This window comes from Microcaecilia unicolor, chromosome 10 (genome assembly GCF_901765095.1).
Source record: "Microcaecilia unicolor chromosome 10, aMicUni1.1, whole genome shotgun sequence".
In the NCBI taxonomy this organism is placed as follows: domain Eukaryota; kingdom Metazoa; phylum Chordata; class Amphibia; order Gymnophiona; family Siphonopidae; genus Microcaecilia; species Microcaecilia unicolor.
Genome location: NC_044040.1, coordinates 24253202 through 24269204, shown reverse-complemented (window position 1 = coordinate 24269204; position 16003 = coordinate 24253202). Strand labels below are relative to the sequence as shown.

The 16003-nt window shown below is 47.9% G+C and overlaps 1 protein-coding gene across 1 annotated transcript in view; it reads left to right on the top strand.

Moving 5' to 3' along the window:
* Positions 1–15196, top strand: part of ODF3B (outer dense fiber of sperm tails 3B) — a gene marked incomplete in the record, with an annotated part of 59265 nt that extends 44069 nt beyond the window's left edge. The window contains 2 exon segments of the mRNA XM_030216493.1: positions 11869–12009; positions 14264–15196. Of these exon segments, the coding sequence (XP_030072353.1) occupies positions 11869–12009; positions 14264–14356 (234 nt within the window).
* Between the last annotated feature and the right edge of the window lie 807 nt (positions 15197–16003).

The window sequence follows — 16003 nt, the reverse complement described above, 5'->3', positions numbered from 1 at the left end:
CTCGGCTTTCTGTAGAATGGTTGAGTCTCAGCCGAAGGTTGGGGAGTTGGTGCAGTTCAGTCTATCTCTCGGTCTCCGGTACAGGCGGGTCGGGTACAGATTATTTAGATCCCCGTCATCGGCCAATTTGGGTCGGTGGTGTGGTTCTCCACTGCCCTCGTCTCCGAGCGGGTTAGGTACCTCGTGGGTCAGTGATGTGGTTTTCCCCAGTCTTCAATTCGTGTTTCGCCGCGGTCGGGTGTTCCGCTCTTTGGCTCTCTGCCATCGGGTGAGTTTTTGTTAGGGATCTGAGCGTCGGGTAAAGATTGTTTAGATTCTCGCCTTCAGCTCAGTCGGGTCGGTGGTGTGGTTTACCACTGCTCTCGCTCCGATTGGGTCAGGTATCTCGTGGGCAGTGTGGACCTGGATGAGTGTTGTCTCCGGGCTGCTCACTGGTTCAGGTGCTGCCGTAGTCCGGGTCGTTTCTCCACTCGGTTCATCCGTGGCTTTGCTCTGGTGGGTTCAGCTGAAGGTCCCGTTCCTTTCTGGATTAGGGCTAGACCTTGGTCCACGGAGGTCAGTGCTCTGTGACATTTCAGACAGCGGCATTTGCGTGGTTGGGCCTGCCGCTGGTCGCGTGGTCAGGTTTGGTCTTTAATAGTGCCATGTTCGGGAGTCTGTGTAGTCGTTGGGGTAGCAACCCAAAGCCGCTAGTTGTGGCTACGGCTCACCCTTGTTATCTCCTTGTCATTGGACGCGCAAGTCGCTCTCTGAGTCGCGGCTCTGGTGGTCAGGCCAGCCCGGGAGCACTTTTGGTGCGGGAGCTCTACGTTAGGGCTCCTGTCCGTCGGCCATCTTTCTTCTAGTGCTGCTATTTGTTTCATATAGAATATTTATTTTGTTTGAATCAACTACCTCTTTAATATATAGTGCAACGCCCCCCCGTGGTGTAGCCAGACCCAGTACTTTAGATGGACCCAGAGCTAAGTTAGATGGGCCCTTCCATGGCACGGCACTCCACAGCACCCCCCCCCCCCCCCCCAGAGATATTTTTTAAATTATAGATTTTTTCACCTACCCCGCATCAACATCTCACCTCCTCTGTAGTGTCCCGGTATCTGCCCGCCTGTCGCTGAACCCCGTCCCTCCCTGGTGTACCTTACAGGCATCCCCAGTGCCTGCAGTGATTCAATTATTGCTGCCTGTGCTGGCCCTTCAGGCTTCCATTGGCCGTGTCCCGCTGTTGCAGGAATGGATGCATGAATTTGTGATACTTCAGGAGTCAGACAGCACACACCAGAATGAGAAAGTAATCTTCTTTATTTGCCAGCAAACAAAGCAGGACATCAGCATTAAGTCTCTTCTTCTCTTTGTGTCTTTCTCTCAGCTCTCTGTGTCTTTGTCTCAGCTGCTTCTCTTCTTATGCTGTCTTCTCCTTCTTCTGTCTGTTCCTTCTGTCCTTCTCTTTCTTCTGAGCTCCTTCTGACGTAACCTGCTTCTTCTCCCACTTAAATACAGTTCTATCTAGCCTAGCCTAGCCCCCTTACTCTCCAATTGGTTAAGGAATAGATTGATTACCTTGCCTCAACCAATCAGCTCCATACAAATATCAGTTACATAGGTTCCAGACATCCTAAACTGACCTGTGACCTGGGGCCCCTTACACCAGACATTTGGTCTCCAGAACTCTTACATGTTATTATGATTGATTTCTCATATTCCTAGTACTAACTGCTAACTAAACTCTGGCATTCATTAAAGGGGTCAAGGGCCAATCTTACTTAATGGCATACATATCAGGTTATTACTTTCAAGACCATTTCTACATTTTACCTATAATTAATCAAGGAGAAGAGAGCTGACTAGTCCTGACCTTTTTCACCTATCAGCTTATACATTGAACCAGCCAGAACTATGGCTAAGTCAAACCACATGTTTGACCTCTTCACTGCAGTCCTTGCTTAGAACGTCAGACAGAGAGTTGAACAAACATTCCACACAGAATTATTAATTTACACAGAATACAGCATATTCTAAAGTAAGCATCCTTATAACACATATTCTAAATATCAAAAACTTGTAAATACTAATCTATTGCCTCTCTCTAAACAGTATTTCTATCTAATCTTAAACTACAATATATCTGGCTCATTCCTTTGTCCATTCATAATAATATCCCCTCAAGATTTAATAGTATACAGATGTGCCAGCTAGCATTGGCAATTCACAAGGGTGAAAGAAATTCCTTTCTCTGACCTTTCTAACCCAGCCCGGCAAACGTAAATAACCTAAACCAGATGACATTCCTTCACTTTAGTTGCCAGGTAAAAAGCTAGAATTCTAACTTCAAGCTTTTAATATCATTTCTCAGAGTTAACACTTTCTTTGCCCACTGCCTCATTCCCCCCTTTGAGACTAAAATCAGCTTATGCAGAGATAAGTCTCACAACTCAAACTCTGGAGATTATAGTGATCCTAACTGGGAATAGACTTATGAACCACCATTACCCTACTTGTTAAGGTCCGACGGCATACTGCCGAAGCACATGAGGCCAGGAAACAAAACAAAAACCCTGCTAAAACTAAGACTATTAGGGAAATGAACAAGGGACGTATCCAGGAGGTCAATGACCACCACCAGGAGGTAAGGTCTAATCCTCCTCGGTAATCCTCCACATTAAGGCTGGCCAACTGTAGGACTTTATCCATGGCATGCCTAACCACATGCGTCCTATTTATGACAATAGTGCAGCACTCTGAAGAATTTAGCACTGTGCAGAGACCACCCTGGGCTGCAAAGAGATAGTCAAGGCCCATACGATTATACCGAGAAACTATACTTAATTCATTAATTTGATCCTGCAATGCATTGACTATCACGTTCAGCTCATGAACTAAAACATGGAGTAGGGATTGAAGTCTCCGGGTAGCCATACCTAGTTCAGTAATACCCGCTACCGGGCCTCCAATTGGAATCCAGGCCGTGGCAGAAAGGGCTACAAGTCTCTTTTTAGTCAGAGGATAAGTAGAATTAATATACTGGAGGGCTAATTCAATCGCCTCATCCTCTGTGGCAACGGAGGAGGGTAAGGACAAAGCCTCTCGCTTAGAGCGGTGCGGGGATAGTGGCTTGAGAGGAATAACTTTAGGAAAATAATTCAAGGTTACCAATACACAAAAATCATATGTGGAGGGAAGAATCATGTGGAGGACATTATCACAGAGCCAGTAATGACCAAGAAGAGGGTGAGGAAAGTTCCCAATAAATGTTGGCTCAGGCTGGACAGGGTACTTAGGGTGCCCATAATGCGAGCCCCTATCCCAGGGGGAACGAAGACGAAATGGAGACTTTGCACACCATAGGCGTCAATCCCCAATTGTGACAGGCTGCTCATTTGTTAGTAACTCTTCATACCCCGGGGACTTATGAAAGTAGAAAATAAGCTTGGACACTATAGTCTTCTCAGTGGTACGCTTAGGAGCCAGATAATCACCTGGGTCATAATCTACAGGTATGGTAGCAGGGCACATAGGAGTACCTGGAGAAACTACCCACACAGATTCTCCTTTTTCTGGGAGAACATTAGTATAATTACAGGGAATGGGAAGAACAGTTGAGATGCTTCTTGTTAAACAAAACACTCCAGAGGCTGGATAGGGAGACGTAAAAACTGGCCTTAGAGAAGAGTCAGCGGGGGAAGTAGCATTATAAAAGGACCACCAAGTATAATCCTGGCTCCAAGGACCTGAACTCGAAAAGTAGGGAGGTATAAGAGCTGGGAGTTGCACAGGGACAGGAACAGCTGGGACATCTGTAGTATAAGGAGAAAATCGGGAACACACAATACAAGGGGAAGTAATCTTTGCCTGGCTAATTAGTTCCTGGACTGAGTGTAACCAAAGGTTGGAGCGAGTTGGGGTTTTAGGAACAAGGAGGCAAGGAGTAGAAAACAACAAAAGCATCCAAACTACTAACATTTTCTTTCTTCCTAATCTAAAACAAATACAGCAAACTAATTAAGCAATAATATTTCAACAGTCTGTGCTAATCACAGATTACTCTAATATAATGTTCTCAGTCTTTGAGTTCTTATACCAGTTGGGATAGACCCTCAACTGATAAGGATCAAGCTCTCAAATTCCAAGAAAGCCAGAATCTGGACAGAAAGAGTCTCAGTATGAAGCCGAAGTTCAGCAGCTCCTGCAGCATGCAGTTGACCCTTCTTTTCAGCTAGTAGATTCTTTGGTTCGGGTCAAGCGCAACTTCAATGGCTCCGCTGGATCACTTTCTGCTCTCCACTGTCTAGGCTCCGTCTGATCCGTGCTGGGCTCAGTCTGGTCAGCAGACTTAATTCGAGACCAATGGACCCATGGAGTAATCCCTGCGACCTTCACAGCTGCAGGGGTAGAAAGCAAAACAGTAAAAGGTCCTTTCCATCGGGGCCCCAAAGGCTGGAGCTTCCAATCTTTCACCCAAACTCTATCCCCTGGCAGGAAGGAATGTACCTGAGCCTGGAAGGGGACAGGGTTTATTTCTCTCACATAAGACTGAAGCTCAGAAATTATCTTACCCAGGAGGGCTACCTGCTCCTGCACCTGGGCAGACCCTAAAATCCCTATGTCTCCCTTAATTCCCTGTAAAATGGCTGGGGGCTTCCCATACACAATTTCAAAGGGAGAGAGGGCTGTTCCTTTAGTTGGGGTGCATCAAAGGCGAAAGAGGGCTAGTGGCAATGCCTGTGGCCATTTCAATTGGGTTTCCTGACAAATCTTTGCTAGGCTATTTTTCAAGGTTCTGTTTGCTCGCTCAACCTGCCCTGAACTCTGGGGACGGTAGGCACAATGCAATTTCCAGGTAATGCGCAATGCGCGGGACAGGGCCTGAAGTGTAGCTTCAACAAAGGCGGGACCATTATCTGAACCTATGGCAAGGGGCAGTCCATACCTGGGGATGACATCCCTAAGGAGGGCTCGAGCTACTTCTGTGGCTTTCTCAGTGACTGTAGGATATGCTTCCACCCACCCAGAAAAGGTACAGACCATGACCAAGAGGTATCGGAGCCTACCGCTCCTGGGCATTTCTGTGAAGTCTATAACTAAAGACTCAAAGGGTGTTAGTCCTCTAGACTGAACTCCTGGTGGAATACGGGGTCCCTGACGAGCATTATTCTGGGCACAGAGAGTACATCGGGCAGAGGCAGTGGCAACCAGACTATCCAATCCTTCCAGCACCACTACTCGATTGAGTAGACGGGCTAGTGCTGTTTTCCCTAAGTGTGATAGGTCATGAGCTTGAGACACTACAGGCCAAGCTAGGTGGCGTGGCACCAGAACTCTGGTATCAGGGAGATGTAACCAGCCATCAGGTCTCCTTACTGCACCTTCTTCTTGAGCCCATTTCTCTTCCGTTTGGGTATACATAGGTGTCCATTCTTGCAATCGGATTTGGAACAGGGGAGTCACAGTACTTGCTGGGGGTCCTCGAGCAGCTTCCTTGGCCACCCGATCAGCATGGCGGTTCCCTCGGGCCACTGGAGTATCTACCCTTTGGTGTCCCCTACAGTGAATGACAGCTACCTTCTTAGGGGCCCACACAGCCTCTAGCAGCCGAAGTATTTCAGGTCCATACTTAACAGGTTGGCCTGCAGCATTTATGAGTCCCTTTTCCTTATACAAAGCTCCATGAGCATGTAGAATTGTAAAAGCATACTTGGAATCAGTATAAATGTTGGTCACCAGTCCTGCTGCTAACTCCAGAGCTCGTATGAGGGCCACAAGTTCTGCTTTCTGGGCTGAAGTTCCTTGGGGCAGGGCCCTTGCTTCTATCACCTTGTCTTCTGTCACCACAGCATAGCCTGCCAGTCGCTTGGAGTTCTCCACATAACTGCTTCCATCTGTGAAATAAATTACATCTGGGTCCCTCCAAGGAACATCTTTAAGATCTGGTCGACTGGAGTACACTTCATCCATGGTTTGGATACAGTCATGATCCGGTAGTCCCTCAGATGCTGGCAAAAGAGTAGCAGGATTGAATGTAGCCACTGTTTCCAGGTGTATCCGTGGATTCTCACACAAGCTGGCTTGGTACTTAACCATGCGGTTATTTGTAAACCAGTGGTTGCCCTTATACTCCATGAGGGTAAGAACTGCGTGGGGGACTTTAACAACCAGTTCTTGCCCCAAGGTCAACTTATCAGCTTCCTGGACCAGTAAGGCTGTTGCTGCAATGGCCCTCATGCAGGCTGGCCATCCTTTAGCCACTCCATCCAGCTGTTTAGACAGGTATGCAACAGGCCTCTGCCAGGATCCCATCATCTGGGTCAGCACACCCAGAGCAACCCCCTGTCGCTCATGGACATACAGTGAGAAAGGTTTCTCCACATCAGGAATGCCTAACGCAGGGGCTTGGCGTAGGGCTTTCTTTATGGCAATGAAGGATTGTTGAGCAGTAGGTCCCCATTCAAATGGTTCCTTTTCACCCCCCTTTGTGGCTTGGTAAAGGGGTTTCGCCATCAATGCAAAATTTGGAATCCAAATTCTGCAAAATCCGGCTGCTCCCAGAAATTCCCTAACTTCTCTTCTGGACTTGGGTTGGGGAATTGCAGCTACCGCTTGCTTCCTACTAGCATCCAGTCTCCGACTTCCCTGGGAAATACAAAAGCCCAGATACTTCACTTCTGACTGACAAAGTTGGGCCTTTGAGCGTGAGACCTTATAGCCTGCATCCAAGAGTAGCTCCAGCAATTCTCTAGTAGCCTCAAAACACTCTTCCTGGGTCACTGCTGCAATCAGGAGGTCATCTACATACTGGAGTAAAACTCGCCTGGAAGGCTCAGATTTAAAAGTCTTAAGATCTTGTCCTAGGGCAGTCCCAAAAATGGTGGGGGAATTCTTGAACCCCTGTGGCAGGCGGGTCCATGTATACTGAAGCTTCCTTCCTGTTACTGGGTTTTCCCATTGAAAGGCAAAAAGCAATTGACTGGCTGGGGCCACCCGAATACAAAAGAAGGCATCTTTTAGGTCTAGTGTCGTGAAATGGGTAGCTCCAGAAGGTATCAATCCTAGCAGGACATATGGATTAGGCACTACAGGGTGTAATGAGATAGTGGATTTGTTGACCACTCGTAAGTCTTGGACTGGCCGGTAGTCCTCAGTCCCTGGCTTCTGAACTGGCAATAGTGGCGTATTCCATGGAGACTGACAAGGACGAATAATTCCATGGGATAACAAACGATTCAAATGTGCTTGAATCCCTTCCAGAGCCTTTCTGGGAATTGGGTATTGGCGAAGATGGATTGGCCGGGCATTTGGAAGTAAATCTACATGTACAGGAGGAATATTTCGGGCCAACCCTGGGGGATTATCTTCTGCCCATACCCCACTGACCTGAAAGCTGTCTACCAGGGGTAGGTCAACTTGGCCCTGCGACTGATGCAGCCGCCATTCTTCTTCAAGAGGGCAGCAGAAACTCAATATACCCTTAGGGCTGGATGTCGGGGCCGAAAGGAGACTGAAGTCTGGCCATCAGAGTCAAAGGAAATTTGGGCCCTAAGCTTGGACAGCAGGTCTCGGCCTAACAAAGGGATTGGACAGTCTGGCATATACAGGAATTCATGAGTGACTGTGTGTGAGCCTAATTGGCATCTACGGGTTGTCAGGAAGGGCCTCCGGTTCTGCACCCCCGTGGCACCCACCACTCGGACAGTTTTTCCAGACACAGGCGCTAATCGCTCCGTCACAACAGAATGTTCAGCTCCTGTATCAATCATGAATGGAATTGAGCGGCTCCCTATAGTTAACTTGACCATAGGTTCCTGGGAGCCCAGTTTGTAGGAACCCGGTCTGTCCTATTCGTCCCATTCTGCCATCTCGGCTATCCCGATGATGTCAGATTCAGGAGGCTCATATCTTCCCTCTCGAACTCGGCCTCGGCTTCCTCGATCTCCTGGTCCCCTTCTCAGTCCCTGGCGCCTCTGGGGGCATTCATCTTTCCAGTGCCCTCTTTCCTTACAATAGGCACACTGGTCCCTCTCCAATCTTGGTCTGGGATTCTCCCCCCTTGGCCGGGATTGATTGAAGGAATCTCGGGGCCTGGCTGGTGGTCCGGGGTCCCACTTTGGCTTCCCATTAGCTAGAGGTCGACCTCGGTTAAGGGTGGAATTAGTAATGGCTGCCGCTAAAAGGTCGGCCTTCTTCTGCATCTTCCGGTCAGCCTCTCGGCGCACCTCCTGATCTCTATTAATGAAAACCTTGGTTGCGATCTCAATTAGCTGGGTGGTATTCATCCCTGCGAATCCCTCCTGACGCTGCAACTTCTTCCGGATATCTGGCATACTCTGGGCCACCAATGCACTATTCACCATTCTCTGGTTTTCTTGGGCTTCAGGGTCAAATGGGGTGTATGTTCTGTAGGCTTCAATTAGTCGCTCTAGAAAGGCCCCAGGGGATTCAGTTGCCCCTTGGAGAATTTCAGAAACCTTTGCCAGATTAATGGGCCTCTTTATGCCTTTCCTCATACCTTCCAGCAAGTCCCGGCAATAGCCAGACAACAGTTCATAGTGCTGCCCATCATTTGGATCCCAATCTGGAGCTGCGCGAGGAAACCGAGCTCTAACCCATCCCTCTGGGTCCTGTGTCCCCCCGGGGACACGCTCTCGCGTGATGGCCTCAGCATTTTGCAAAATCTTCCGCCTCTCCTCAGTTGTGAAGAGGGTCAGGAGAAGTTGTTGACAATCAGTCCAGGTTGGGTTATGGGTGGCCATAATGCTAGCCACTAGGTCCACCACTGCCTGAGGCTTTTCAGTATAAGAGGGGTAATGCGTCTTCCAATTCAGGAGATCGGTGGTTGTGAAGGGTACATACTGATAGGCCTGTGCCTGTATAACCTGACCCTGATTATTAGGATCCGGTCGAGTGGTAGTTACCTGGCGGAGGGGCAGAACTCTCGAGGAGGTGGGAATGGAACCTGAGGTAGAGCTAGGAGCTACCCTCCTATCATGCTCAAGGGTGATTGCAGCGGGTCTAACCCATTCAGTGGAGGTATGTTGAACCCCTGAGGGATGGGGAGGGGTACTCATAGACTGAGAGGTGGTCACAGGTGAGTCAGTCCATTGAAAGGGATGCCGGGCCCCTGATGAGTGGGTAGGGGTATTAGAGGGAGAGGCTGGGCTGTCGGGAGTTGAGGAGTCAGGGAGTGGAACCCAAAACGGGTCTTCAGAAGTTAACAGGAGAGGATGTGGCACAGAAGGGTAGAGACTGGGTGAAAAGTCCAACCTAGGGTGTGGCAGGTTTTGCACAGGAGGGGAAGAACTATCCGGAGAAGCCTGTGCTGGAGAAGCTTGAGCTGGGCGGCGTGGATCTCTAGGGGCAGCACGGAACCCCAACAATGGGCCATAAGGTGGTGGCTCAAGGTCTGAGGGGTCATCAGAGAGTATGGGTTTCTCAGACAGGGTAGGGGCGGAAGCCACCGATTGGGTGGTAGGCTTCCTAGGGCTCTTTCCCTCTTCTAGTTTAGATTTTCTAATCTTTCTTTGAACACGGCCTAACATGAATTTTACTGGGGATCCCATATAAGTTTTTAACCAGGAGGGAGGGTCAGTCACAAGGCTGTCCCAGGAATCTATATAAGGGAGTTGTTCAGAATATTCTGGTTCTCCTACAACTATGCTGTAGACCTTCCGGATTACTTCAATATCTAAGCTGCCACTAGGGGGCCACCCCACTCCCATAGATGGCCACTCAACTTCACACAAGGTTCTTAAAGTACTTGAGCTTAAAGTCTGTCCATAGTCATTAATTAAAAATCCTTTTTTGAAGTTCTTAAGCATACAATCTAGGGGAGTATCAATTTGTCTAGATGATGTCCCACCCATAATGCTTACAGTTACAACACACAAAAAGGGAGGGAATTTTTTTTGAAAGTGCAGTAAGGGGTCTGCACTCTCGAGACACTAGGTAGACAGACAGCAATCGCTTCCTTCCGTTGCTGACCAATTGAACTCGCGTTAATTGGAAATGCAGCTATAAGAAGTCCGCACTCAATAATCATTCACGCATCACACATTCCATACAGAAAATCCCACCCAACAATTTCAGATTTCTCAGATACAGATAAGCTCAAGCGTTTTCGCTTCTAGTCCCCGCGACTAGAAGGTACTAGGGCCTTCGCTGAGAGTTGATCAGGCTCTCCTTCCTCAATTTGTTTGAGGGGCTGATTTACAATTTTCTAGCTAGAATTACAATACAGAATACAGAATACATACCCGGCGAATGTTCTCCAGTCAGTTGGGTGCTGGGATTAATGCAGGATTCATCCCACCGCTGCCACCAAGAATTGTTGCAGGAATGGATGCATGAATTTGTGATACTTCAGGAGTCAGACAGCACACACCAGAATGAGAAAGTAATCTTCTTTATTTGCCAGCAAACAAAGCAGGACATCAGCATTAAGTCTCTTCTTCTCTTTGTGTCTTTCTCTCAGCTCTCTGTGTCTTTGTCTCAGCTGCTTCTCTTCTTATGCTGTCTTCTCCTTCTTCTGTCTGTTCCTTCTGTCCTTCTCTTTCTTCTGAGCTCCTTCTGACGTAACCTGCTTCTTCTCCCACTTAAATACAGTTCTATCTAGCCTAGCCTAGCCCCCTTACTCTCCAATTGGTTAAGGAATAGATTGATTACCTTGCCTCAACCAATCAGCTCCATACAAATATCAGTTACATAGGTTCCAGACATCCTAAACTGACCTGTGACCTGGGGCCCCTTACACCAGACATTTGGTCTCCAGAACTCTTACATGTTATTATGATTGATTTCTCATATTCCTAGTACTAACTGCTAACTAAACTCTGGCATTCATTAAAGGGGTCAAGGGCCAATCTTACTTAATGGCATACATATCAGGTTATTACTTTCAAGACCATTTCTACATTTTACCTATAATTAATCAAGGAGAAGAGAGCTGACTAGTCCTGACCTTTTTCACCTATCAGCTTATACATTGAACCAGCCAGAACTATGGCTAAGTCAAACCACATGTTTGACCTCTTCACTGCAGTCCTTGCTTAGAACGTCAGACAGAGAGTTGAACAAACATTCCACACAGAATTATTAATTTACACAGAATACAGCATATTCTAAAGTAAGCATCCTTATAACACATATTCTAAATATCAAAAACTTGTAAATACTAATCTATTGCCTCTCTCTAAACAGTATTTCTATCTAATCTTAAACTACAATATATCTGGCTCATTCCTTTGTCCATTCATAATAATATCCCCTCAAGATTTAATAGTATACAGATGTGCCAGCTAGCATTGGCAATTCACAAGGGTGAAAGAAATTCCTTTCTCTGACCTTTCTAACCCAGCCCGGCAAACGTAAATAACCTAAACCAGATGACATTCCTTCACTTTAGTTGCCAGGTAAAAAGCTAGAATTCTAACTTCAAGCTTTTAATATCATTTCTCAGAGTTAACACTTTCTTTGCCCACTGCCTCACCGCCAGACAGGAAATGATGAAAGCAAGGGCGGGACCCAGCACTTAACCCTCCATTGCCTGTATATAATATGTAAACTGCTTTGAATGTAGTTGCAAAACCCAGTTAATAGTCCTTCCAACCTTTTTTCCTAAAGCACATGTTCATAAAGAGAGCCTTGGTCTTCTTTCTGGAGCAAATTTAGGCCCAGAGAAATTTCACCAGCAGTAAAAGAAGTGCAAAACCTTGTCTGTATTTTGTACTGGTAGTAATTTTCAAAGGGAAAATATGCACCTACATTCCTTTTGAAAGGTACACAGGCTTTACACCTAGGCAGAAAGTTTGAAAATTGCCTCTGTAATAACATTGTTGGCTTTGCTACAGGAGGTGCCCTCTTTCTAACTCTTTCATTCTTCAGACACCAGGCCCTGGAACTTACCGTGTGGTGGATCCTGGAGTGTATAAATTCAGACCTCCACATTACAGCATGACAGCACGCACTTTCCTGCCAGGTGACAATACAAGGAAACCAGGACCAGGAGCGCACAGTCCAGAAAAGGTAAGAAATGAGGGAGAAGGGGAAGGGGAAGAGAACAGACAAAGTGAATGGGAGAATGGAAAAGAAGAGAAAATTGGGAAATATGAAGAGTTGTGGATTAAGGAAATGGCGACAGGAAATGAGATCAGAGAAAGGAAAAGAGACTAGAGAGAAACAAGAAGAGAGATGGATAGGACATTTCAAGGGAGAAAGATAGGTGGGGAAAAGGAGAATGGAAAGGGCACGTGAAAGGAGAGAAATTAGTTGGAGACGGGGAACAGAGAAAGATGGGAAGAAGCAAAGGAAGGGATGCAAAAATAGGTGGGAACAGGGAAAGAAAGAAAGATAAAGAGAGGAGAACAGTGTTCTCGCTAAGCTGAGCTGGAGTCCTCCAATGATTGCTGCCATTTTGGGGGGGGGGGGGGGTGATGGTTCGATATTGTGTTTTCAATCACTAGGGACAGGCAAGTTTCCTGGAGTCCTGCAGAAGTTTCCTGCCTCTCAATATTGAAAATGTGAAAGTGACACAGCACCACCCCCCACCCCCCACCCCTCTGTAGGTAGAACTTGGAGGGAACAGTGGAGAGGAAATGAGATAAATGGGAGAAGGCAGGGAAACAAGTGGGAAACCACATTTCTGAGAATGTTAGTGAGTAAAAACGGAGTATAGACGTGAGGGGGTAAGAGACTGAAGACAAATGAAAGGGATATATGATCCCAGGAAGATAAGAAATTAAAGACAGAGGAAAGGTTAGAAAGACAAATGGCAGTTTACATTTTGAGAGGGTAAGAGATTGGGGCAGATGAAAGGATAGAGAGAAAGGTATGGATACTCATCTTCAAGATGAGAGAAAACTAAAAGATGAAGAGATGGATGGAGATACATAATCATAGAATGGTAAGAGATGGAGGAGCTGGACTGAGGGTGAATCAGTTCCTTTATGCCACATAATGACTGGCACACACAGTGGCGTAGCAAGGAGGGCTGCCACCTGGGGCGGTTCGCCGTTGCACCCCCCCCCCCCCGGGTGCAGCATGATGACACCCCCCTCGGCGCATCAACACCCCCCCCGACCCAATGCCTACTCTCTTCAGCTCCCTCCAACCAGCTCCCGCACCGTACCTTTAAAGAAATTTCGGAAGCCATGGAGAGGCAAGGCGCAGCGCCTCACGCCTGCATGTAAAAGACGCGTGGATCGTCATCGGGCCTTCCCTCACGCTGTCTGTCCCGCCCTTGCGGAAATAGGAAGTTGTGTCAGCGGAGGGCGGGACAGACAGCGTGAGGGAAGGCCCGATGACGATCCACGCTTCTTTTACATGCAGGCGCGAGGCGCTGCGCCTCGCCTCTCCACGGCTTCTGAAATTTCTTTAAAGGTAGGGTGCGGGAGCTGGTTGGAGCTGGAGGGAGCTGAGAAGGGTAGGCACTGGTCGGGGGGGGTGGTTGATGCGCCGAGGGGGGGTGTCATCGTGTTGCACCCGGGGGGGAGCTGCCAGGGAGCACCCCCCCCCAAGCTGACACCCGGGGCGGACCGCCCCTCCCCCCCCCTTGCTATGCCACTGGGCACACAGTAGCTATTGTCTTTGCTTCTTGGTTTCACATGGTGAAATAATATCCATAAGGCCACTGCAGTCCTCATCCCTTGATGTCACATTTAGAGTAATACTCTTTGATGTCACCTTAATTAGTCATCATTTTCCTTGGTATTACACAGTGGCGTAGCCAAGGGTGGGCTTGGGTGGGCCCAGGCCCACCCACTTTGGGCTCAGACCCACCCAGTACCAGCATAGCTATAATGTGGCTGGCAGGGATCCCCAAGCCCGAACCAGCCGAAAACTCCAAACAACTGTCCCTCCTGCATACCTTGTAAATAGCAGATTTTCGCCTGCAGTGAACAGTGACTGATGCATACTGCTTGCACTGGCCCCATAGCCTTCGCATTGATGTATTCTTGCCTAGACGGAAACAGGAAGTTGCATCAGAGGGAAGGGTATGGAGCTAACATCAGCAGTGTGTATTAGTTGCTGCCCGTTGCCGGTGAAAATCTGCTATTTGAAAGGTGTGCCGGAGAGGGAGGATATTTGAGAGACCATATGGCATGCAGGTGAGAGGAGAGACCACATCATCTGTGGGATGAGGCGGGGTTCTTCTTGGACCCAGGCCCACCCAAAATTGGGTGTCTGGCTACGCCTCTGGTATTACATGATGACTCATATTCTTTTTCTTTGGTATCTTGATGTGCATATTCTTTGCTGTCACACACCATTTGTTTTTTAGGTGGTTATCAACAAACGACAGGCTCCTAATTTCTCATTTGGAATCAGGCATTCGGATTACCTGGCCCCACTCATTGTGAACGTGGAAGATTAGCCAAGAAATGCTCCCTTACATCAAGTCAGATGCTACAGTTGGCTGCATTGACCTCAAGATGTTAGTGAGAATGGTGGGGGCGAAGCAAAAGAATGATGGCTTGGTTTCTTTTCAACTTTCTTTTTCTGTCCAACGTCTTTTCTCTGTTGCCTTTTTCCTTTCATTTCCTTTTAGCCTTTTCTTCTATAAAGAACACTCTGGGATTTATCCTGGTAGTCAGAGGCTTCCGTGTACTATAGCCTTTGGTCTGCTGGGTCCATTGCCAAGGAATCCTGAACCAGATAAAATACTTTCTAGGACTGCACATTTGTGTCATGCATTATGCTGGGATCAGGTAACCAGAAGTTTCAAAACATTCTGGAATTTGTACTCCTAGTTTTCCTGTTAGGTCAGAAAGGCTATAGACTCAGAATGATTTATGATTAAAGTTCAGCAAGGACAAATATGTTGACCTCTCCCCACTCCCAAAAAGTAGAATTGGGCAGATGATGAAGGTGCCAAGGACTGAGGGGGGAGGTAGGAAAACGAGATCAGCTAATCCGTGTACAGTATTGCCAATGGGACAGTTACATTATGTTCTTGTAGAGAACTGATAGAATCTGACCATTAGCCATATACAGGATGGGTCCAACTTACACATTCAGACATCATTGTTACAGAAATTACTCATATAATGTGCAGCTGTGTCAAAAACAAGGTGGGGGGTGGTGGGGGGGGGAAAGCTGGACTCTTCGCACTATCCCATGGGAAGGAATGAAATGTGACAGACTAACAATGTGAACTTGAGAATGGAAATCTCTGAAGTTTAACAGAGCTTCTCTCTCTTTCTCTAACCTTTCCTACCGACTCACCATAGTAACATAGTAGATGACGGCAGAAAAAGACCTGCACGGTCCATCCAGTCTGCCCAACAAGATAAACTCATATGTGCTCCTTTTTGTGTATACCCTACTTTGATTTGTACCTGTGCTCTTCAGGGCACAAACTGTATAAGTCTGCCCAGCACTATCCCCGCCTCCCAACCACCAGCCCCGCCTCCCAACCACCGGCTCTGGCACAGACCGTATAAGTCTGCCCAGCACTATCCCCGCCTCCCACCACCGGCTATGGTATAGACCGTATAAGAATGCCCAGCACTATCCCTGCCTCCCACCACCGGCTCTGGCACAGACCGTATAAGTCTGCCCAGCACTATCCCCGCCTCCCAACCACCAGCCCCGCCTCCCGATCTTGACTAAGCTCCTGAGGATCTGGCGACTGTTTCTGTTGCTCTACACTTAGATCTCATGAAGAAACTATTATCAACACACTCTAGTCTTACTCCTCATCAGTCTTTATGAGGAAACCACGGAGCATGGCTTTTCTTGTTGCTTCTATTCAGCTCTCCTCAGGAAGCTATCATGAATGGTCTCTGCCTGTGTTGTTGTGGGACAGATAAGAACATAAGAATAGTTGTACTGGGTCAGATCAATGGTCCATCTAGCCCAGCATCCTGCTTCCAGCAGTGGCCAATCCAGGTTACAAATACCTGGCAAGGCCGCCCCCCGGGGCCCCAGGGCCCTGCTCCCCCCGAGGTTGCCACTCCCCCCCTCCACCTCCCCTGCTGCTGCTCTCCACCCGCCCCCCTCTGTCCACCACCGGGCCGGG